This window comes from Vicia villosa, unplaced genomic scaffold (genome assembly GCF_029867415.1).
Source record: "Vicia villosa cultivar HV-30 ecotype Madison, WI unplaced genomic scaffold, Vvil1.0 ctg.002495F_1_1, whole genome shotgun sequence".
NCBI classification, from domain to species: Eukaryota; Viridiplantae; Streptophyta; class Magnoliopsida; order Fabales; family Fabaceae; genus Vicia; species Vicia villosa.
This window is the reverse complement of record NW_026705947.1, coordinates 259,677-285,338: the sequence shown is the minus strand read 5'-3', so window position 1 is coordinate 285,338 and position 25,662 is coordinate 259,677. Positions and strand designations below refer to the sequence as shown.

The 25,662-nt window shown below is 32.9% G+C and overlaps 2 protein-coding genes and 1 long non-coding RNA gene across 8 annotated transcripts; 1 reads left to right on the top strand and 2 right to left on the bottom strand.

Moving 5' to 3' along the window:
- Positions 1–2,136: 2,136 nt before the first annotated feature.
- Positions 2,137–3,105, top strand: LOC131638972 (auxin response factor 9-like). Its single transcript, XM_058909495.1, has one exon. The coding sequence runs from the start codon at positions 2,137–2,139 to the stop codon at positions 3,103–3,105; it is 969 nt and encodes a 322-aa protein (XP_058765478.1).
- Positions 3,106–3,605: 500 nt separating this feature from the next.
- On the bottom strand, positions 3,606–8,895 carry LOC131638990 (uncharacterized). 6 transcript variants are annotated; one of them, XM_058909515.1, is made up of 10 exons: positions 6,879–7,018; positions 6,475–6,686; positions 5,851–6,117; positions 5,494–5,565; positions 5,277–5,411; positions 5,074–5,191; positions 4,685–4,991; positions 4,280–4,561; positions 4,082–4,183; positions 3,606–3,989 (listed from the first exon to the last, which is right to left on the bottom strand). In XM_058909515.1, the coding sequence occupies exons 2-6, from the start codon at positions 6,672–6,674 to the stop codon at positions 5,083–5,085; spliced, it is 783 nt and encodes a 260-aa protein (XP_058765498.1). In that variant the 5' UTR covers positions 6,675–6,686; positions 6,879–7,018; the 3' UTR covers positions 3,606–3,989; positions 4,082–4,183; positions 4,280–4,561; positions 4,685–4,991; positions 5,074–5,082. The 6 variants fall into 6 exon arrangements, with proteins under 6 accessions (XP_058765498.1, XP_058765499.1, XP_058765500.1 ...); XM_058909516.1 differs by having other exon boundaries at positions 3,606–3,976; XM_058909517.1 differs by having other exon boundaries at positions 3,606–3,973.
- A 4,960-nt stretch (positions 8,896–13,855) lies between these two features.
- Positions 13,856–14,672, bottom strand: LOC131638986 (uncharacterized). Its single transcript, XR_009294821.1, has 3 exons — positions 14,509–14,672; positions 14,390–14,412; positions 13,856–14,235 (listed from the first exon to the last, which is right to left on the bottom strand). It is a non-coding gene; the product is annotated as an uncharacterized LOC131638986 (long non-coding RNA).
- Positions 14,673–25,662: the final 10,990 nt, after the last annotated feature.

Below are 25,662 nucleotides of genomic sequence, written 5' to 3'. Positions count from 1 at the left end.
TGTCTATGTTGTTTTCATCCTTGTTATATTTATAATTGTTGAATACAAGTTGAATAATAAAAGTAAATTACAATGTTTGAAGTTATCCTTAGTTGAATAGAGTGGATGATTGATTTATAAGTCATGCACTGTAATTCCGCTGCGTTGTAAATGAAAATGAAAAGAAGTTATTTTGTTGAATGAAATACAAGTTGAAATTTATGTTGAAATGTGATACTCCAATATGTTGCTTGAAGTTTTTAAAATACTCCGATTTTTACATTATAAATTCGGGTAGAAATTGGGGTGTTACAACGCATACACATTAACTAAAGAAAACTTCACCTCACTCTTTACAAAACTTTCGTGAATCATCAAAATATGTTATATCAATCGTGTAGCCCACACCTCCACCTTCATCAAATCCCATAACGTTAATATGCCGTCAGATGCCCCGACAAAAGGTCTATATGAAAACTCAATTAAATCATTCCCCCATAGAAACCGAGTAACAAACTCATCCACCACCTCCAATTTAATTTCCTGAATACATGAAATCCACTGACTCTTCTCCAACATCATTTTCCTCACCTTTCTTCTATTCTCCGACCCACCTAACTCACAAACATTAAACAATAAGATTTGAATCATAACCTCTTTTCCCCCTCGACACCTCCCCTAAGCACCACCCACTACCTAAGCACCCACGTCACCCTGATTCACCTTCACCTCATCCTTACTCCTCCATCAACCTCCTCTAAATAACACACTAAATATATTAGAATAATCCCCTGCCAACTTTACTTCAATCACATTTCCAACCTCTATTACATCCTCATCCACTTCCTTTTGTCCCTCATGTAAAGTCTTCCAATGTCTCCACTCCTCATTATTGATAGAAGAATTAGTCTCTAAAGGCAATAAAGCGTCTTGCAACCTCTCGTTATCAAGATGCTTAGCCGATTTAGACCCCCTTTCGCTTAGAAGTCCTCTATAACACCTTTAACAATTCTTTCTTGTCTAATGCCGTCATTTTTAGATAAAAAAGGAATATTTTGTATCACTAATTTTAACCCTATTCCGGATATGTGATGACTGTATAGTTTAATTTATTGATAATAGATTATATGTTGTTGCATTGTTATGCTAATTGAGGGTTTAATGTTGATAGTGTTGATTGAAGAATTTGATGAATTGAATTTACTTTTATTTTAACTATTTTTATTTGATTTTTACATGAAGATGTATTGATTCAAGAATTAGATGAATGAAATTACTTTCATTTTAACTATTTTTTTATTATGCTGACCCGTTTTATCTTTTATGAATTCTCTATATTTTTAAGTGAGATGGTATAATTTAGAAAGATTCTTATAATTATAATAAATAAGTATTTATTTTATTTCCTCTTTTATTTCGTTTATTTTATATGATTATTATACTTTCAATATATAATATTTATCATTAGTTAAAAAAAGAAAAAAAAAATAAGTGAAAAAATGTGAATTAGTTAATGCTTAAAATCGTGAGGTAGTTTTAATTAGTGTGACAAAATAATTTAATAATACATTAATTAATTAATTAAAAACCAATAAAAACAAATACAATTTTTTAAATAAAAATATCATAATTTAGTACAATAAAATGACAAAGACTAATTAATAAAATAGATATTAAAAATTTAATGAAAATTAAGTTTTTAATAACTTAGAAAACTTTTTTATATAAAGGTGAAAGTTAAGTTTAAAAAAATGTCGGTGAATAAGTTTGTTATGCTTCAAATAAATAAAAATGGGGTCTTGTTTAAAATAATCGCACGTGTCTCATAAGAAACAATTTTTACAGAAGCTTTTCAAAAACTATTTACTCCCTGTGAATTTTTTAAACCACTAGATGTAGATGATTTCGACCGTTAAAATTAGCGATCCTAGTGAATTCGTTTGGTCCAATCACACCATTTTCTAAAGTCATGGTTGTCACAGTATTAGCCGTAGATTAAATTAATCTCAACCGTTAACATCTGGTGATCCGCGTGAAACATTTCTACCCAATCACATTTCAGTAGTTTTCAGTTAAATTATAACTTTTAACCTTTTACTGTTCACACAATTTCCCAAAAAGCCTCTTTCACATATTCCCAAATTACCTCTTCCGGATATGGAAATCTGTTCAAAACCAAACAAACCTTTCATTGTTGATGAAGCTACCTGGGTTCAATGCAGCGGAGTTCTCCCATTCGTTCCCGACGTTAATTCGCGTGTTTACTACTTTCCCCAAGGTCATTTGGAAAGCATGTTTATCAGCTCTCAACAGTCTTCAATCAATGAAGCTCGTCCATTCTTGTGTGAGATCGTGAAGATTTCCTATCTTGCGGATGCATACACGGAAGAAATGTACTCCAACATCACTCTCAAACCCATTCGTGAAGATGAAACCGTTTTGGATAAATTTCACATTCGCAACGATCTTGATGATGATTTTTTTGGGAAAGAAATATTTCAGACCCATATAGACGATCGACTCTTCATCCCTGTGGCTAACAATGGTATTATTGAAGGGTTTAACGGTAACTCGCTAACCTTGGTGGATGTTGCAAACAAGAAGTGGTCAGTGAAATGTAAATTCTCAACTTCAAAGAACGGATACAATCTGTCCGGTAACTGGAACACGATGTGTCAGGAAAAGAAAATAGCTGCTGGCGATACTGTATTCTTTACTAGGACTGGTGATGGTGACGATCTCTCTGTCTCTTTCAGAAAGAAGGGGAATTTTTCGGCGTTCGCCTACACACATTCACGGTCTCAGAAACGTTTCAAAAAGGAGGTTTCGAAGGCGGTTGCTCGTGCACAGAGTGATAGCACTTTCAAGGTCAGGTTCTACCCTAACTGGGTAGACTTTTTGGTAGATCCGGATTTTCTTTTCAATTCTAATAAAAATCTTATGACCTCTGATTTAAAAATCCAAAAACGGAATTCTTCAAAGTTGTTTGGGAACTTAAGGACTGGAAAATTGTCAGAAGCTGTGTCTGCAGTAGATGATTTAAGCTGGAGGGCTGCCCAGGTTATTTGGGATAATGATGGCAGTCAAATTTTAGTTAATTCTTGGGATGTAGTTCCATCCGATTAGTCATGTTTAGGTCATTTTTTGGGATTCAGTGTTGCATAGACCATGCTCTAGTTAATTCTTGGGATGTAGTTCCATCCGATTAGTCATGTTTAGGTCATTTTTTGGGATTCAGTGTTGCATAGACCATGCTCTAGTTAATTCTTGGGATGTAGTTCCATCCGATTAGTCATGTTTAGGTCATTTTTTGGGATTCAGTGTTGCATAGACCATGCTCTGTAAAGCTCAAGTATAAATAAATAAGAAAATTCACTATGGCTTTTATTGCCTTTTTTCTCAGTTAGTCACTTATGCTTTATTCTTTCTGCTCTTTATTTTGAATGTCTTAGAAAACTGAAGCCTTATTTTAGTTCTGCATAGTATTTAAATCATTAAAGTGATTCAAATGATATTACCTATTAGTCAAGTTTCAAACAAGAGAAAAGTCACGTGCACATACGACTCTAGAAATAGATATTGTTGACAAATTGAGCCGTATTAGATAAGGCAAAAAAATGTCAATCTATTTGAAAGTAAGTAAGTGCAAATTAAAAGTAGTATAATGACTAGGATATAGTCCTTACAAAATAGAGGACATTAATCAATCTTAAGTAACATTGGAGGAATCTTTGGATCGACTTATTTGAGATTATTTGCCGGCACAAGTATGGCATGTCCATAAGTTGTTTTCAGATTATTTCCATAAAATCTATGGGATAGCTTATATTAAAACAATTTGACTTTATTTTTGTTATAGAAATAGATTATACAATAAGCACTTGGACAAACTCTGTCAAGAGCCATTTCCATGGACCATCTAACAATAGGTTCCTTTGTTGGAAGCCTTGGACTTTCATCGCAACTTCTAAAACTAAGTCGTACGCAACTGTCTCTGCTACAAAACCACACTGTGACCACAAGAGAAAAATGTCATGAGAAATATTCAATTTTGAAACTCATTGGTATAACAGAAAACAAGCTACTGTTCTTCGAAACTAACCTTGAGATGATTATTTTCATCTGCGCTTGTAGTATAAGTTATAGAGAGTTGTATTTTTCCGACAAGCTCATGATAAATAGGCCACCGGCGTACTTTGTCAGCCTATTTTCAGATTGAACATGAATTATATATTATAATGCTCATCACTCACGACATGCACTAATAATTACCTGAAATATAAGTTCAACGAAGTATTACCGGATTATCAGATATGGAAGCCACTTGGACAAGAACACGGCCAAAATGTTTTCGCTTAGAATCTTAAACTTCAATAATCAAATCGTCGCCAAGACTATCTGAAAAGCTGTAAAAGTAAGCAGATTATGTTCAACCACCATAGTTGTGAACTTGTGAATGTAGAAAAAGACAAAAACGAAGAAAAAAAACTTTACAACATATGAGTTTCTGCAGATCCAGGATGCAACTTAATGGCATCTTTTTCAGCTAAGCTTTTCATTCTTAAAGAACACAAGAATGTCTCTGATAATAAACACACGCAAAAAATAAAATTGAATGAAATAAGATGAAGATAAAGCTAAATCAAGTGAAATTATAATACCGAACCTAGGTACTTTAGATGACCCAAATCTCATTTTCACATACCTTGCACAACATCATAGGATGATGAATTGCTCCGCAGGAGCTGTTACACCAACTTTCAGGAGTCCAAAGACTTGCTGTATATAGCGAGTGCTAGCATGCACATATGCCAAGCTTTTGTGAGTGAAGGAGCCATTAGCAGGCAAATGTGGTACAAAGCGAACTTACCTAAGAGCGTGCCAACCAGAAGATATTTTTTACTGTAAATTTGAGAATTTATATCGTACAGATTCCATTTTAATTTTGTCTGTCACAATTTTTGACATGCTACAGCCAGTAGGAGGGTCGACACCCCTTTTGACTTTACGTACTGAAAAGTGAAGAATGTCTCAGAATACTCACTATGGAGAAGTTAAATAATTTGAATAGTAAACAATAACACGAGATTATACCTTGATCCCTCATCTTGCCAATAAGTATTTTGGTTTAGGCACAACACCCTCGCTGGAAAGCTCGGCATTGCATTTCACCAATAATTCCTCTTCGGGTTGAAGCAGCACTTGTCGCAATCTACGTATTAAAAATAATTGATTACATCAACACTTGAAGGAGAGGAGAGTAGTGATGAAATAATCTCGAGTCTTAATTAACTCACCCAAATGCATCCCTTAGTAGAAAACATTCATTTTCCAAGAACATAGGAGCTTCCGTACATTGCATTGCCCAAGCATGAAGGCAAAGTCGCGCGCAAGCATCATATGCAATTACTGCTTGCCATGGTCCAAGAGCACTGAAATGAATTTATTTAGTTATCTATTACACATGTGTGAGAAGAAAAATATTCAACATGAAAAGAAGTCTAATATTGATACCTTGCATGAAATGTTGGAAGACGGGGTGGTTGTGGATTAGAAGATGCAGCACCGTCAGAACCAGTAGCAGGTCTGTGTTAACACATCAAAGAATAAGATGATATCATATTAAGTGTGTTTGGACTCACTGTAAGTTAGGAAGAATCATGATATGCCGCCGTTTTTTTGCAAAAACTTCAAACAAGAACATGGTGCCAACACAATTCTTAAAACTCCCCGCAATTCCAACTATGCACTTAATTAAAACTACTATACATTTGTATATGCTGTATGGTTACAATGTCATGTATGTTTAATGAAGATTAAGAACTCAGTGTTGAGAGGCATGCAATTATTAATTCGATCAAATATACTAACCTAACCAATTGTTCCGAGCTTGCATCTCCGTGGTTCTCAAACTTATCTCTGGTTACAGATTTCAAGGTGCTCGATTCTGCATTATTTGGAGTACTACGAGCTGTAGAAGTTGAAATTTGCTCATTAGTTGGTCTGATCCCTTGAGTTGAACCACAAAATGAGGGTGCACTTGGAATGTCCTTGCCGTCGGATAATCTTCCATTCTGAAAACACACCATAGCACAGATCAGAGTTAGGCTAATCTCAGCAAGCCAACAACACATACACCTGTAACAAATTAAGAAAGTGAAATATTATTTGAATGTAAACCACACGTGTTGGTGTTATGTTCATGTGTTATGTTAATGTTGAGCGTGCCTTCAATTTGAAGTGTTGGTGCTACTCAGTATATATTCACAAGGGGAACGTAGTAGCAAGCCCGGTAGCACCGACACCTCTGAAAATAGGTGTGTCCTTGTCAGTGTCCAAAATCAAATAGACACAAACACTTGTGATTACATTTAATTTATTCACTTTTTCAAATTACCACCAGTGTCCACGTATTAGTGTCACTGTCGCGTCCGTGCTTCATAGGTAGCAAGTGCTTAAAAATAAAATTAAGAGAATTTTATAAGGACATTGCACCTTTTTTCTGCAGAATTTTGTTGATTCATCCTTGAAGGTACACTGGAAGCATACCCAGCTGACATATAAGCCCTACTTTTCGGAAGAGTGCCATTGACACTTCCTACTTGTGTTGACGAGAATTCTGAGCTGGCCGCCGAATCTGACGATTCATACTTGGTGAAACCATTCTGCCTATCATTAGAACCAACTCTAATCATCGGATCCCTCGTCTGAAACAAAATCAAAAGATACATATTAGCACGCCATTTGACAACACTTTGTACTAAAATGTGTATCGCAGAACAATGGCTTATGTTCAGATTCAGCTAAACTATAGCACTGCTATTTGACAACACTGGTCCTCAGCGCATCGAGTATTGAAATAACAACAGTAATAAATTTGATCTCAAAAGGCAACTAACATTCTCGACAAGTTTTTCTACAATTGCCTGCGGGTAGTTTCGAAACTTTGCTCACAGCATCACTGTCACTTCACTGAGTCGCTCACCAGGTGCTGTATTTCCAGCATTTGGCAAGCAAGAGCCCCATGACTTGAACTGCGATTCAATCCTAGGACGCAGGGTATCGAGCATTCTCTTCGAAGAATTCAAAAGAATTCCAACCTGACAAAAGGTAACATACACGATTTTAATTGTTTGAACAAAGACTTATCCAAAAGATTCTTGTCCTGAAATTCAGCTCACCTCATCGGGAACCACGTATGCGCATGTAGACCGTTTTGCAAGTTTCTGAACATATTTCAGCCCAAATTTCTTCGGAGTCATGCTTTCTTTAAGATGAGCTAATACATCCGCATATTGCTTATCTAAAGCTTCCACAATGGCCTTTTTAATATCAGCTATTGCCTGTCATAATTTTTTTCCATTAGTTAAAATCAACTAAATTACGATGACAGCAAGAACATTGAATTTTGGAATCATCTAAGATTTACGAGAAAAAGAAAAAATCAGGATGCGGAAACAGGAAAGTGATAATAAGATTTGACATACATTTTCCAAAACCATTATATACTCGGGCCAACGGCAAATGATGACCTCGTAATCGGTCAATGTCTCTTTCAGCCGCTCATGCATGCCATACAACAAAGGGAGTATAGAATGATGCGTTCTGACTCCAGACCACTTCACCTGCAAAAACAAAGCATTTAAACATCCTCACTAATATAACACAATTTTATTAATTAAGTGCATCCTTCAAAAGGTTCTTTTAAACACTGATCAACAGAGGGTATCATGAAAAAGCGACGCGTTAATGAAGGAAAAAAAGGGCACCTTGTCTAATCTGCAAGACTCTAGCAAAGATTGGCGTTTATCTTGGATCCAAACAAGAATATACAAATGGAACAGCTCTTTTGCATCTACTCCACCTTTGATCGGACTGAGAAAGAAATAAAGTATTGACATTAACGAAAGGGATTCATTCTTTGACTACGTAATTAGAGCTATGCTCCTAGTCAAATGCCAACACTAGTATAGATCGCTTACTTAATATTCCAGGCTGAGAGATCTCTTTGAAAATCTGATGTAGCAATTAGAAGTTCTGCTACGGGTGATGAAGGTCTGTCGGTGGGCCACCTTCTATGGTTTCCGCTATCGGGCCACCCACCATTTATTTCCACGCTCCAGTTACATCGGACAATATATGGCATGAACATGAGTTTATAAGTGGGGGCAATCCTCACTCTACAAGCCGGTTTTGTAGGGTTGAGTTAGGCCTAACCACACTTTCTTAACATGTTGCAAAGCCCTGTGCTGTAAAGATTTGGCAGGTCTACAATAAAGTGATTCAAATGATAATTCCTATTAGTCAAGTTTCAAACAAACAAAAGTAACTATACCGAGAAAAGTCGGTTATCACATGGACATACAGACTCTAGATAATATATATTGTTAATGTTACAAACGTGCAACAAATAAGCGAAATACAAGATGAGAAAGCAATGTACAAGCAAAGTAAATACAAGATAGTTTTACCTGGGAAGTATATTTTGGTTATGAATCTGAATATCGGTATAGATTTCATTCCTAAGATTTGTGCAGAGAGTTTTCATCTTCTGGTAAGCAATGGTAATAGTCATATGATCCATTAAACAACCTTCGTTATTCTATCTAGATACAAAGCCCATACACCACCTGGCGGTTCTCCAAGAATGAGGTTCATTTGAGTTGATTGTAAATACCAACAGGTTTTCCCAGCATGCGTCGATGTGCGGATGCACTTCAATTTGGGCTCTGAAGCACAAAACTAAAAGATTCTAGTCTATTCTTTATACATTAGAACTGAATCACACAAGAAATGAGGGGCCCTAAGCTCTGATTATTGTACTGGGGAGACCTTGTTACTTGTACCAATTTCTTGATTATTGTAAAGAAAATATAATGTGTTTGTAGTAACTTTCATGTTGTATATTGTTAGTTAATAATGACAGGAAAAAAAAAATCACACCCAACTCTTAATTTTATATTAGAAATTCTACTTGAGATTGGATACGTGTATGGTTTGGCTTCGTCATCACAGGATCGTAAACAGAATGCTCAAAATATTTGACCAATTTGTTGTTTTTTTTTTTTAACCAAAAGAGAATATCATAAAATTCAAAAAAGAGATACAAAAATCACAAGGGACCAAACCAAAAACCCCTTAAGAGCAAATCCTATGTCTTGGGGTATCCAACTTGTCAAGCAAGAAGTCTTTTTGGATAACTTCATGAACATAATTAAATAATCTATAAGCCTTAACATGTAAACCAAGATTAGCCAAAGAATCAGCACAAAAATTGGCCTCTCTAAAAATGTGTGTCACCATGAAGTTGATGTTGAGCGAGTAATTCCAGCACACAAGCCAATGAGAACGAAGATTCCAAGGCACAAGCGAGCAATTTTTGAAGGCATTCACAACATACATACTATCTGTTTCAATCCAAAGACTAGAGACGTTCCGACGCATAGCTTCTTCAATGGCTAAGATGGCAGCCATGAGCTCAGAAAAATTAGAACCTTTCGCGCCAAGGAAATCACAAAGGCTAAAGATATGATTAGCATTGTGATCTCGACACACCACACCGCAAGCTGCAGTATTGAGAGCAGAAACCCCGTCTGTGTTGCACTTCAGCCAGCCAATTTGTTGTTTTAATTATATGCATTATAGTTTATCTTATTAATTTTTAAATTTAATTGTACTACTACACATAGCGGATTATGTGGTTTAAATGCCAGTATTATTTATTCATAAAGTTTATAAAAGAAATAAGAAATCCTAAAGTACCTTTCTGCCGACAGAACAGATAATTGTGTAAATTTCTTGTTGCTATCTCATGCGTGACCCTAAGGCTATGTTTGAGAGTTTGGAGGGGAAGGGAGGGAAGAGCTTTGGAAAATAGGAAGAATTGAGTGAAAATAAGAAAAGGATTTTGGGTAGGAGGGTTTTGGAGGGTTTGGTTTTATTCATAACACCAAAAACCCCATAAAATGGGGGAACTCAAAAATTATATTGAATGAGGGGTTTGGAGGGCTTACATAAATTATCCAAATATCCTTTAGGTTGTTATACTATTTTGAAAATTAAGAATTTTGTAATGATAATGACTCTTTTATCATTCTAAATAAAATCATTTTTTAAAAAAATGTCAAATATTTTTCTATATTTTTTAAAAAATTCGTTTTCGGAAGCCTTCCCTTCCCCTCCCCTCCAAACTCCCAAACATAGCCTAAAAGAAATTATGTCAAAGGAGAGAAGATGGAAAAATCTGAGAAGTTGACTAAGGAAGTGAAAAATAATTGAGGTAGATAAAGAAATTATGTGAGAAATGTTGAGAAATTTTGTTAGGGGTTATCAATTTTTTTTTCCATCTTTAGTCTAAGAGAGTCACTTCTCCAATAAAGCCAAACACTCAAATTCAACATTCTTTCTCTACGCACCTTGTCTTATTTTATTTATTATATTTTTCTAGTTTTATCACTTCCCGCCACAATATTTTTTATTTTTTTAAGAAAATGGTTGATATGCTGATAAAGTAAATGTTTTTAGACTTTCAACCAATCACGATTTTGTTGAACGTCAAGTTATATTATAAATTTTAAATTACAGATGTGATATAAGAAAATAAAATATTTAGTGTAAAGATTTTTTACACCAAAAATAAAATAAATCAGAAGTGTGTGCGTCAAGATCAATTAAAAGGGGCTATATTTTCGACCCCTAACTTAGAGGTGTTTCCGACCACCACTAAATATTTTTTCTAACATTTTTTTATACATCAACAAAGTTCTTGTGAGTGGGTCATTTCTATTTCCTTTAAAATTAACTAGTGGAATACCCGAGCATTCGCACGGGTACTACTATGGTACGCGTATTTATTTTCAATATACATTTTAATAAAAATGAAATGAAAAAAAAAATTAAATTGTTCAACTAAAAAAGTTTATATTTTAGAAAATGAAATGTAAACAATATCAATATTTGGATCAGTTGTTTCATTTTTTTCCCGTTTCTTATAGTTTCCACGATATGAGAAAACAAACAATAAAATTTTATTGACTTAATATATTTTTGGATCAGTGATTTTATATTTCCTGTAATAAAGTTTGATTAATAGTATATTTATACCCGTTTATTAAAATTTTATTGACACATTACATAATTTTATTGACTCACTACATATTTGGATTAGTGGTTTCATTTTTCTATTAATAAAGTTGAATCAGTAGTAAATTTACTCCCGTTTATAGCAATAGTATATTTTCCCTTAATATTTTCACATATTAATTTGGAAAAGATAGTCAATAAATTTCTATTATTCAATATTTAATTCAGTAGTAAAGTTGTTCTCGTATAAAATATTATTTTTGTTTTGATATTATTTATAAAAACATTTGAATCAAAAATATATTTTTTTTTCGTATAAAAAAATTATTTTTGTTTTGATAATATTTATAAAAATATTTAAATAAATAATAAAGTTGTTTTCATTTATAACAATAACACTGTATATTACATTTTACTCGCTATAATTATTAATATATTTGAATTTCAGTAGAATATCATATTCAGTAGTGATTTTAGATTTAATTACTTTTATATAATAAGGTTCAAAATCTTTTTTATTTTTATTATAATAAGGCTTAAATGATATTGTGCTACATAATAAGGTTTTCATAAATTTTCTACATACAAATATTATTTTTGAGTATTATTAACAAAAATATTTAAATTAATAATAGAGTTATTTCAATCATTATTCAATAATTTTATTTTTCCCTTTCATAAATTTTCATGTTAGAAAAAACAAAAATTAAAAAACTTATGTTACGCTTATGCTATTTCTATCATTACTCAATATCATTATTTATTATCCTGTAATATTTCTCTTTATACAAAGAAACACGTTGCACCTTATTTACTATTTATATCATTATTTTAATTATTTACATTATAATATTTAGAATCAACAATATATTTTAAGAAAGCGGCACAGTAAAAATAAAACTGATATTTGTCAATTAAAATATTAGAATCAACGATATATTTTATTAATTCATTTTTTTTTTGTATTTAAATCTTTAACTCATTTCCCGTTTATTTTGTATAGTTGTAAAAATTACACACAAAAATTGTAAAAATAAATTTTTATTTAAAAACTTATATTTATATCATCAATTCTAAATAAATTTACTAATTAAAAACCAAATCTAGAGACAAAAATAAATAAGTTAATTAAAAAATATGACATTCAAAATATATTTTAATTAAAAAAATACATAAATGATATAAATTCAAAAGTATAATTTAATAAAAAGTCTTTTGTACGAGAGAATGTACCAACATTACAACATCACTTTTTCATTCACTTTAATTTTGCTGATAGTAAACTCTACCATTTCCAATTAATAATGTGTTTTTTTTTTGTTAATAACTTCATTTCAACTGAAAAATGACATTAAAACTAAGGTACCAAAGAAATGTGTAAAAATTACTTTTAAATTTGAATCTCCTTGCTTTCTATTGTATTTGTCTAGATAAGTAAAATAAAAATTGATAAAATTATTTTTCTTATAAATCACTTTATAAGTGGGTTCTCCATTTCATTATACTTTCAAAGAACCTAAAAAATTATATTCCAAAAAATCATATTTCACATAAACATCTTAAATATTATAATAAAGTAATAGTAAATTTTTTTATTATAGATAGATTTGATTGCCAAACTGTCATAATTTAAGCGATCAAAATCTGTACGGCTTGGAAAAGAAGTAAATTTGGTGTTTATCATTTTTGCAAAGCTTGTACTATTGTCACAGCAAAGAACCAATTTTTTTCTATGTCATTGAAGTTTTGGTTGTATGAAACAGCTACATACTTATTCCTTATTAATCCTGGTCATATTCTATGATTTGGTGTTATTTTTTATAAGTCACTCATTTATATTTAATTGGAATTTTATATATATATATATATATATATATATATATATATATATATATATATATATATATATATATATATATATATCAATTTGATTATTTTTAATTTGTTTTTAGATTTAAAAGTCACTCATTTATATTTAATTGGAATTGTACTATTTGCTTAACAATTAATGTATTTTGCTGGACCTTTATGTGGTTACATATAAATATACCCTGTTGAAATTGGATCTGTAAATTGAATTCAAAATAAACTGCAACTCACTTGTTTCTCATCATATCTATAACAATTTTTTATTCATACACACACAATCATTAATGTAATGCATATGATGCAATAAGTATAGCTCGTATCGAGACTTCCAAATTGTCATATTGTTTGCATTGCCTCAGTCCTTAAAAATGGGAAAAGGACAATCCATTATTACTTTAATGCTTTGTATTGAAAAGAACAACATTGAGTCCAGCATGTGATGTTTCATATTCATTATAATACCAAAGTTTTTAACACGTCAATAAGTGACAGACAGTTGAATTGCAGTATTTCACAATTCATATACTTTTAGAATATTACTATTCTTTAAAGCTAAGTATTTATGTAAAAAGTTATTGCTAGGCTGATTTGCATTAATTGCACTGTGGAATTGTACTCAGTAGTATTTATGTAGGCAATGAATGACTATAGGCTAATTTTTTAAAGCTACTTTAATTTTTAATATTTTTATGGTAATATAAGTTTTTCACGTCTACATGTAATAAACACAATATTTCTTTATGCTTGCAAAAGGTTCTTTGTGCAACTTCTTTATTCTATTTTTATTTAACTAATATGGATGTCTTTCTAAGTTCACAGGTCTTCTATGCATCTCTTAAAAAAGAAGAAAGTGGAAAACATTGTCTTTGATCACAATTAAAAGAGAAACATTTTGTATAAAATATATACAAAATTACTTGTTTGAGTAGAGAAATTAGAGAAGTAGGTGGAGATTGTGCCGGAAGATCATAATTTCTAGATATTATAAGAATGAGTTCAAAATGCACTACAACAATGAACTATGGAACCACAGTTTATCATCTAGTTGCAATCTACTCCAATGCCAACTCATCTTTCCTCTTTCTTCTTCCTTCTTAAATGTTGTTTCTGAAATTTTGATTCTTATGATTTGGGGGAAAAATATGTTAAAAGATGAAGAACTAAAAATGGAATTGAAACAGTTGACCTTGGTCTCCAAGAAAAACACAATGATGTAAATAGCGAATTAATCTAGCTCGGCAACCACAACCAAGTTGAATATTGAGCAGACTCTTCAGTTGTTATATATGGAGAATGTATGTCGTTCTGCTCACATTAACATAAAACACCATAATGTCAAAGAAATGAACAATAAGTAAAAATAGCATAATAAACATCTGATGCAAAAATAGGAATTAGTAGATGTAAAATTTATCTACAAAAATATAAATGGAACAAAAGGATAAAGGGGAAACATTACCTGTCAAAATATATTCTTTCCTACTTCAAACAAACACAAACACAAAAACATATAAGAACACAAATAATAAACATACTCAAAGATGAACATAAGAGAAGATACAAAGGAAGAAACATTACCTCAACTTGGTTGAAAAACAGAAGACTTAACTCCACAACAAATCTGTCTGAAAATAAAATTAAGTGAATAATGAGTCCAACAAATCATTGAGTATGCATACATCAATGAAAGCATTAGAAGAATTAGAAAAATGATTTCAAATGAAGAAAGACCGAGGAAGAAAAGAGAGATGGGAGTGAGAAAATAAGAAAATGGTTTCTTTTAGAAGAGAGAATGATGTTAATATAGAAGATAGCATAGTAAGAATGGTATGAAGAAGGGAGAGGGAGAGAGAAAGAAAGAGAAAGAGAGAGAGAAGAGGAAAAGTGGCGTGAAGAAGAGAGAAAGAGAAGTGAGAAAAAGATAATTTAAAAGTTTGACAATGATGTAAAGAGACAAAAACAACATTGATAGAAGAGAAAAAGTTGAAGAATTTGAAAAACCAAGTTAGTTTTCAACCAATCAATGCAACAATGCAACAAAAAAGTCTTTGTGTAACCATATGCCTTTGCAATTTGTAACAATTAAAAGTAAGTACATTTGAGTTGTAATCGATAGTACAATTTGGTCACAAAAAGTAAATTTTAGACGTAATTTACCCCCAAATCAATGAGGTGGAGGATAAAGAAAAAAGGTTAAAATTGAGTTTTTCAGAACCATTAATTTTCTTATATTATAGATTTAATCATATATCTCTAAAATTGAAAATGCATTTTCTTAAAAATCATGTAAAAATTAAATAAAAGATAATAATACTTTTTTTTGAAAGGCAAAAGATACTAATACATAATACATGATTGATACTTCATACATAATTCCAGTGTTTTAAAAATCGGACCGGACATCAAACCGGTGAGGGTACTGTGTCACTGGTTTATTGGTCGAACCACTGGATCACTGGTCGAACCGCATGACTAAACCGAATTAAACCGGATAACTCGGTTGAATAGACCAATCGTTATAACAAAATTATATAAGTATAAAATTTGTCGAACCGGATGATTCAGTCCCTACAAAATATCATATTATAAAAAAATTCACAGGTTCATAATTTAAATTCAAATTTTATACATAAATATCACACACAATCAAATAGTACATAATTATAAAATATAAACAAAAGTTTAATCGCAACATAATTTTATTGAATAATTTATAACAAAATAATTTCATTGTCTACTAAATTTAATTTCAATAAAAAAAAAATTGTTTCAATGTTGGGATCTCGTTCTTCAATATCAAAATCATCTTTAACAAAATCAACCGCATCTACAATTATTTTTTTTATTTTATTTTTTAATTTTTTTATAATTATTTTTAATTAAAATAGTCAAAATGACATTTTTAAAATTTTATAAAATTAAAAAAATTAAAAAATGCATTTAAATTTAAACCACCGGTTCACAAAAACCGCCGGTCCGGTTTTTAAAACACTGCATAATCCTCATAATCTTTTCTTCCTTTTTTTTTCCAATCAAATGTATTTTAAAAAATGGGCGGTTCTAATCTTTTTCTTCCTTTACAAAATCCTTTTAATTTCTTCAACGATGCTTTTGGAGATTCAATTTCTGGAAATCTATCATTTGGATCAAAACTATTCTTTTTTGATGTGTTAAAATGAAAATGCAATTCGTACCCTTGAAAATGAATCTCGAGGAAGTGATTCAAGGAGAAAGATGCTATAAAAATTGAAATTGAATATATTGCACGAATATTTTTTTAAGGGTTTTTCTAACCTATGCAATATTGCATAGGATAAGGGCAATTAATAAACTATTTCTTTCCATATAAATTATTATATTAATTATTTTTCTGATGAAAATTAATCTTTTATATTTTCTCTCTCCTACCCAATTAATGGATGAACATAAATAAATATAAATATGGTAATTTATATTTAAAAAAGTGGTGTATTAATGGTCTCTTATCCTAAAAACCCTTTTTTTAATTCCAATTGATATAAATAACTACAGTTTTCCTTCCCTTAGATTTTTTTATTGGATCAAATATTAGTTTCGAACATGTGTTCAAGATACTTAAGGGATATACATTAAACCTTAAATATTTATATACTATACTACTGAAAAAAAAATCATATACATTTAACTAGATCACATCGTTGTGATATCATTCTTTGGATATGGATACACACTAAAAATATTAGTCAGATATACTTCCCCAATAATTATAATTATAACTACTTTCATATTAATTAAGAAATTTAATTAAATATATATATTTTTTATTTTCATACTACTAATTAAGGAAGTTATTTAAATATAATTAATTTTTTTGATTTTATATATAATCAAAATAATACTAGCGGTGGAGCTTGGGCTTCAAGGACGTGCTTCCCTTAAGGTCGGGGGAGCTTAAAAAACTCCTCTCAGATGGATTAGTTGGCACGGAAGAAAGGATACCACTTTATTAAAAGAAATAAAAATTACCACCATTAAATAGTGTTGATATATTTGTAAAAATCGAGTTTGTTTAACAAAATATAATATTTTTATTTTTTTATTATAAAATACTTTAAAAAAATATTTACACCAAAATATATCTAACAATATTAATAAAGAAAATTTCTTCACCCACCTCCTAACCTTCTTGGTCACCCCTGGTGAATTTACCACACTACCCCTTGTTTCGGAATTTCATTTTCGAAAAGGTGCTTTTTTTTTTTGTAAAAAAGGTGTTTTCGGAAATGTATCTCCGAAAACGTGTTTGTTTTAATATAAAATATTGATTTCGGAGATACATCTCCGAAATAAAGTTACTTTTCAGAAAAAGTGGTGTTTTGGAAGTTCATATCCGAACGCACCCCCCTTGAGGGAATTCGGAAATGAACATCCGAATTTATGTTTGGACAGAATCAAAATGAAAAACAACAACGATTCGCTTTATTTAATCGGGTGAACATTACAACGATAATATTACTGAAAATTAAAGTTACATATTGTTGAACACGGGTAGGTGGGGATGAGTCAACATTTTGATAACGTCGTCCGCCGATCTTTGAAGTTTCGCGTCCAACTCGATCGGGTCTTTCGAAGAAAATCGGTCGAACGTTGTCCACAAAACCGCTAAATCTTCGTCGTTCTTGATCTCAAAAGGTGTGAACTTAATGCCTCCCTCGTCGTTAAGCGATGGCGAGCGGTACTCGAGCTTGACAACCTTTCGATTCTCGGGATAGCGCTAAAGCGTGTTGAGCGACGGTATCAACTCCGCAAACGGCGTGTCACGCGAGAAGCGAAATTGGAACGACATCGGGTAGCCGGTTTCAAAGTAGACGAATGCTAGGTAAGGGTAGGTTTGTGTCATTTGTGTTTTGTGGTGTGAAGAGGATGAAGAAGAGTGTGTAGTATTTATAGACTTATTGGAGCATTGATGGCCCAACAAACCTTATCCTGCCTCAGGGGACATTTCGGAAATGAACTTCCGAAAATAGGCTCCAGACATGTATATTTCGGAAGTTCATTTCCGAATTATGCAGAAACAGACTTAAATTTTACATTTTGTTAATTGCTTAGTGTGTTGTGTAAATTGAACAAATGAAATTGACATTAAACATAAATTAGACAAAGATGACATAAAACATACTTATATTATATATGTATTGAATCGGTCCGATTTTACATGATAAACAACAATACATACAAAAAATGATCGTTACAAACAAAAACGATCCGGAACGAACTAAAATTCACCGAACCAATCGGTGGATCCTAAGTCCAAAATAGGCACGTTCTTCGACCGTTCTCTATTTTGCTCGCGCTCTTTGCTCATCATTTCTTCAAACTCCGCCATCCTCGAAACGAACGGATCCGGCCAAGTCTCCGCTTCATTTGAACGATGTGTCGTCCATTGACAAGAAGTAGCCGGTATAGGACAACCCGGTTTCAAAAACACTTGACGAAGTTCCGCGATCGTAGATACCCGATGCATATGATGCGGCCCGACGCATCCAACGGCGGTCGACTATGAAGTGGAAAGAAAGTCTCACTTAGTCCAAACCTCGTCAAATCGACGCACACCATATCATATGCACTTGCTATTAGATGACCCATCTCGGGGAATGACATCCACTTCGAAACCGGAGCGATACCGGTAAGTGATGGAACAAGTGCATCATGAATTTTTGCAAACTTTTCTTGATTTTCATATAATCGGCCGTAGATGTCCCGATACGAAGTCAATTCCCCAATGAGTTCCCGTCGGACTAAAGTGTGATTATTTTCCCCTTTACCGAGCAAACCCGTAACGGCCCGATATCCACAATTTCCGTCGCCTCCAACATCAACGATGTTATCGATATATTTGTGCATAAAAAGTGGCATCTCATCAATGTAGACAATTGGTGATTTTTTGATCGGCGGTGTGCGAGGTGGCTTCGAAATACGGGCTCCTTTGTTACCACTACACTTAGACTTCGGTGTCTCATGAATTTCTGGGAACGATGCATCAACATGTTCAAAGTATGAAGGAGATCGTTTTGTTGACGTGTCATCTTGTGTAATTTTGGACTTTTTCGGTGCACCTTTCGTTTTAACCGGTTGAGATGGCGGTTTCAAATCGGTGGTCTCCAGAAATGCGATCTTTCGCAATTGTTCTTTTATGTGCATTTTTGTTGTGTCGTCCGCTTTAGCAAACTTCTCCATTATCACTTCCAACTCGCCGGAGATGGTGATTTTGGAGTCATTTTCCTTAGGCGGGGCAAAATCATCAAAACGAAGTTTCTTCCAATGGTCGGCTACCTCATCCATGCGTATGAGTGAATTCAAATTTTTCTTTTTTGCAAGTATACAAGCACACGGAAGGACGTATGTAGTTCTAATGGTGCACCCACATAATGAACTATCCATCCCCGTGGTCTCCGACCGCTTAGCTTCGTGAAACAGAAAATTCAAACCCGTTCAAGATATGTTGTAAATCAATTGGGAGAATAGAATTTGGCCCTTATACCGGTGTTCCATAACCGTCTTGCTCCGACCGAACGATGTTTGAATTTTGTTGTGTTGATTTTCAAGCATTTGGTTCACGGTGTCCCATCCGCGACACAAATATCCCTTGCTATCACCCAACCACCTCTTGAAGACCGCATGTGCGGATTCAACTCGGTTAGTCGTGGTGCAACCAAGATGTCTAACCTGATTTGTCCAAGCGCACACGACTTTTTCTCTAACTTTGTCAAGAATGGTGGATTCGACGTAATGACAAAAAGTCTTAATGGAGTATGCATCCAAAATTCCTCGGTATAATCCTCTTCGGAGTATGCATCCAAAATACCTAAAGTGTACCAATTTCTCGGTATAATCCTCTTCGGAGTATGCATCCAAAATTCCCCTCCATGCCGCCATTATCCTATCAACCACAACACCGGCTTTGACAACTTTACCAATTTCATCCGGCCTATCTTTTGTCCCAACCGCGGGTTTCAACTTGCTTCTCACGTTGCAAGTTATGTGATACCGGCAAAGTAAAGCGATAGATGTCGGGAAGACGGTATCGACCGCATTTGTAACACCCCGAATTTAATTAAATTGGTTAATTAAATTATTGAAGGATTTAAATATTTGATTTAGTCGAAATTGGATTGTCGGTGTTATTTAAGGGCGTATTTGGAATTATATAAATCGAAGTCGGATAGTCAGAAAATAATATTAAGAATAATATTATTTATAAGTCGGAATTATTATATTGAAGGAATTATTATTATAAGTGATATAATTGATTATTTGAGTTATATCTCTTATTGGGCCTAAAATTGGATGTGAAGAGAAAGTGTTAACTAAGCCCAATTGGAAATGATAAATTAGGGTTTTAGAGATATGAAGAGGAGTTTGTCATTTTGAAGAGAACAAAGTTTGAAGAGAAGGAGGCAAGCAAAGAGGCAAAACTATGGAGAAGAAAAAGGGGCTTGAAGATTTTTCATCCATGGTGTCAATTAAAGATGCAATTAGAGACCCATTGAGTTGCTTCAATTGATAAGGTAAGGGTGGGGTTCTTTTCCTATAATGGGGCTTATGAATAATTGTATGTGGGGAATTAGATGTGTTAAATTATTGCATTATCTTGTTTGATAGTTGCTAGAGAATTAGGGATTTAGGTTTTGTTGTTGCAGTGTTAAGTTGTTCCGAAACCTGAAATTGTGTGTCTTGCCGTTGCTGTTTGATTGTTGTTTGTGATAATGTTCATTGCTGTTTGTAATTATTAAACGTGAATAGTAGTAGTTGGTGGTGTAGCCCTTGGTGGTGTAGTAGTAGTTAAGAGTAAATATTGACATCATCATTGAAGCTAACACGTGAACAACACCATAGCCTGATAAAATTCAACTCAAACATTGGTCTTCTTTGTTAACAGCAAGTTCATATACAATGCACATGCTATTATTGTTTTCTCTTCTTAATGTTTTATTTTATTTTATTTTGTTTCAATAATCATGGGCTAGTATATATATTGTTTTATAATGCAAGCTGTGAGATGTGATGACTGACAGTGTGCTTTTAATTACATTCTGGTTCTATTCGCATTACTGTGCTTGCTGTTAGTTTCATTTATCTCCATTTGGTGTGCATGCTGTTAGTGAAATATATGTATATATATAAAACAATATATATATAATGGAAACATATGGCTATGGAAATGAACCATGGTTTAGAGATTGAATATTATTGAAAACAATATTATATAATTGAAAATCGTGAAACATTAGAAATTATAGAACAGTGTATTCCAAAGAGTCCCGTTTTATTGAAATAGTCGAATTAAGCGGTTTATTTAGTTGTCCGGAATTTGATGAAAATTTACGTGGTAGCTAAGTTTAATTAGTAGATTAACATGGTGGTGTTATTTTGTTGAAATTGTGATATTTTACGAATCGACTGAAATTGTGTTTGGTTTAAATATTCTTTATAAATAAATTATAATAATTTAATAGAATTGTCAATAGAGTTGTTAGAGTTGTCAATAGAGTTGTTAGAGTCGACAATAAGTTGTCAGAGTTGTTTTGAATTATTAAGAGTCATATTTTATTTGTATTGAGTAATTCTGACATGTTTAGAGTTGTCAGTGTATAACGTCGGTGTTTGCTTTTTTTATTGGAACTTTAACAATTCATATCTTTTGAACTGTAACTCCGTTTGAGTCTCCGTTCGAAGCGTTAGAAAGCTAGCGCGATATTCTTTTCAATAAAAAAATGGTCTTGAGCAATAGAATGCTATAAATTGGAAATGGAGTAGAAATAGAAGTGAATTAAATTATTATAGTGTGATTATTAATTGGTTGATTAAATTAATAGTTGAATTAATTTCAATGTGTTTAATTGATTAGAATATAATTTGGAATTAGATTAACTATTTGGTTTGTCGGTAAATTACGATATTTTGAGAATTTATCCGTAATTGTGTTTTGATTGAATATGTATGTTGAGAAATATATATTATTATGTCAATGATGTTGTTTTGATATTGATTCTCTGTGGGTAGTTGGATAGCATTAATTTTAATGATTAATTGCTTGATTTTAAATGTGTATGTTCATATATAATTGGCAAAATGAGAATTAACATGAGATAGTATGGTTACTAGTGTTAATTGGATTTTGTGAATCGTAATTGATTAATTGACCTTTTATATGTGAATGATATGTATGTGTTGTGAATGTTGTGTACAATTGGTGGATAATTCATCGAGTTGAATTATTGTGATATGCTAAATATTAAGATGGTAGAGATGATCTTAATTGCATATGTTTGATTAACATTGTACATACATTCATATCATGGATGCCTTGAAACAAAGGTGGTTTGCTTTGAAACATAAGCGTGGCTTGGATTCTAGAGTGAATCGGAAAGCGGTAAACTATATGTTTACATTTGGTGGCTTTGGTCTTGTCCGGATCTGAAGCGTGGCTAGATTCTATATGAATCGGAAGCGGTGGAACTTTGGGTCCATATTGGGTACCACATGCATAGAGTCACATGTCTTGCATTGAGTCACATTGAGGTTAAGTGATGTTTGAATATATGCATTTATGTGATTGTCATGTGTACATGAGATGTGATAATTGATATTGGTGATGTTTTGATATATAATTGGTTAAACGTGTGAATATGTGATAATGATGGATTGTGTATATATTTGGGATAATAGTATTGAATCTTTTGAGTATTATACTATTGAATTTTGTGCTTACTTGAATATGTGAAATTTATTAGATGATACTATTTACATAATTATGACTTGTTGTGCGATGAAAAGTATGAGAGATTAATGAAATATGGAAGTATGTTGTGTATGGTAACTGTTGATACTTGCGATGTAATGATTTTATATGTCTGAATCCTAGCATGCAATTTATCATGCGCCCACTTATATGATTTGATATCTCACCCTTTTTTTTTCTTGTTTCGCCGTTGCCTTTATATTGGCAACGTGCAGGTATTCAAGTATGAAGATTTAGTTGCCGTTACTCGAGTCGGTTGTCGCTCTGATACGTAGCACTCTGGGGGGAACGATTTATACTATTATTGATGTTGCTATCTAATTGTTTAATTTTGGTTGGACAAAATGTTAAGTTAACTGAAGATATTTTATTGAATACATTCTTAAGTGATTCCGCTGTGTTTTAATAAAATAAGTTATTCTATTTCAAAGGTGCTATGTATCCGCTTTATGCGACGAGGTGATTTGTTTTGTTTTGATTATGTGACGCCTCATTTGTTTATTGAGAAATTTTGAAAAAAAACTCTGATTTATATATATTTGCCGGGTAGAAATGGGGTGTTACAATAGTGGTATCAGAGCAGGTCGGTCCGTCCGGCCTAGTTGTCGAGTCAGTTGAGTTGTGTGACAGTTGAATGCTGTCAGTGTTTTATTTCTTAGTACGCGACATGTGTGTGAAACACTGTCAGTACTTGTTTGCTTTGTTGTAGGGATTGGTTTGATTACAAGTGGGGGAGAAGTTTTACTTCTTGAAGATGTTTCTATTGTAAGGGATGGTCAAGTATGCTGAGTGGCGATGTTCAGCACGGTTGAGGACTGAGAACTGGTCGGTGTGTTTAGCCTTTGCGTATGATGTCGGTGTTTAAGAAGTGTTAAGGTGATAAAGTTGCGGTAGACTTTATGTTGGACTCGCATAAGTGATTAATGGACGTAGTCGATGTGTGAAGTGTTGTGAATCGCAAACCCGAGTTCGAACTCGAGAATGCGCGTAGCTTGAGTTTCGGATATCTGATTTGAACTCTGTTTGAAGCATCAGAAAGATAACGAGATGAAGTGTATTATAAGAATGATTTCCGCAACCGTAATAGAGTTGATTTTGACGTGATGATGTTGGGATGGAGTGTAGTTTGTCGTCGAAGTTATTTGAGGAGTTTGGGAGATAACATAAAAATTGTCGATGCTTGACGTTGATGTTTACAATTCGAATAACGTTAGAGATTTGTATCTTGGGTTTCGAGTATCAGTTGGACGTACCGTTTGAGCCTACGAAGAGGTGAAGTTGTATTCTACCTTATGGAAATGTGTAAGCCTGTTGAATAAGAATGGTTATTACCGCAAATATCTAAAGCGAAGTTAAGCAGAACTTGTTGTTGATGATTAGGATGAGAGAACTAGATGTTTGGTATTAAAGATGATTTGAGTACTGATGACTTTTAAGGAAGAGTGAAGTAGTAGCGAAGAAAAGTCAGACTTATGGATGATAGAAGTCGTATTTGGGATGCCAAAAGTGGCGGCATGTATAAAAGAATGAATGTATGGAATTTCTATCGCCAGTTTATCGTGAGGAGGACTTCAGTTGAGACGAAACAAATTGTGTGATGCTAAGTGATTATGAATCAGACTTTTGTATTATGTTTGGATGTCGGTGTCTCATCGACAAGATCGATTGATAAGGTAAGATGTTGTAGGAGTTATGAAAACCCAAAGTGAATCATTGGATTACGTTGTGTTATTGGATTTAAGTGGAAATTCGGAAAGAACGCTATTATGATGTAACAACGATTTATACTCCACTAAGGTTGTCGGATACTAATTGGCAAATTGGGGAGCTGATCACCCTCAATCTATTGTTAATGGTAGACGAAACTCGTGTTGGACGTTATAGATTTGTCTTGTTGTCTTAATAGTGTAGAAAGAATATCTATATTTTATCGTGAAGATAGTCGCCCATTAGTTTGTGTAGCTTGGTAAGAGGGATGGTTGAGTTAGAATTAGATGAGATTAACAATCGGTGTGGTACGTTTTATGCAAGCGAGTGTCACAAAGTGAAAGATTGGAATTATCAAGTACACAACGATGTGAGGATGAGTATTGAAGAAAGTTTGTATTGGATCGAGAATTTGTGAACCATATAAGTGGACGGAATTTTATCGAGAATGGTGACTTAAAAGAGAATTATCAGAGTTGATCAGTGGGAGCCTTAGGTGACACTGTTGTTGTAAGGCTTGAGGGAGTAAGAAACTATATGCCAGAAGTCGGTAAAGATGAGTTATCTTGATATTTGGATTGATGGACTGTTGGAATAAGTGTGATGCGCCAAAATACTGCATTGAGTCGTTGATTATTGCAAAACTGGTAAAAACTGTAATGTGTTTATGTTCATGAGAATCATTGTTGTGACGAACAGGTAGTGATCGAAGTGTTACCAAGCGCGATTTGGAGATTGATATTTGGATACGAGGTTTGTGTTTGGATGGTGTTGAGCCAATTTTCGAGGACGAAAATATTCTAAGTGGGGGAGAGTTGTAACACCCCGAATTTAATTAAATTGGTTAATTAAATTATTGAAGGATTTAAATATTTGATTTAGTCGAAATTGGATTGTCGGTGTTATTTAAGGGCGTATTTGGAATTATATAAATCGAAGTCGGATAGTCAGAAAATAATATTAAGAATAATATTATTTATAAGTCGGAATTATTATATTGAAGGAATTATTATTATAAGTGATATAATTGATTATTTGAGTTATATCTCTTATTGGGCCTAAAATTGGATGTGAAGAGAAAGTGTTAACTAAGCCCAATTGGAAATGATAAATTAGGGTTTTAGAGATATGAAGAGGAGTTTGTCATTTTGAAGAGAACAAAGTTTGAAGAGAAGGAGGCAAGCAAAGAGGCAAAACTATGGAGAAGAAAAAGGGGCTTGAAGATTTTTCATCCATGGTGTCAA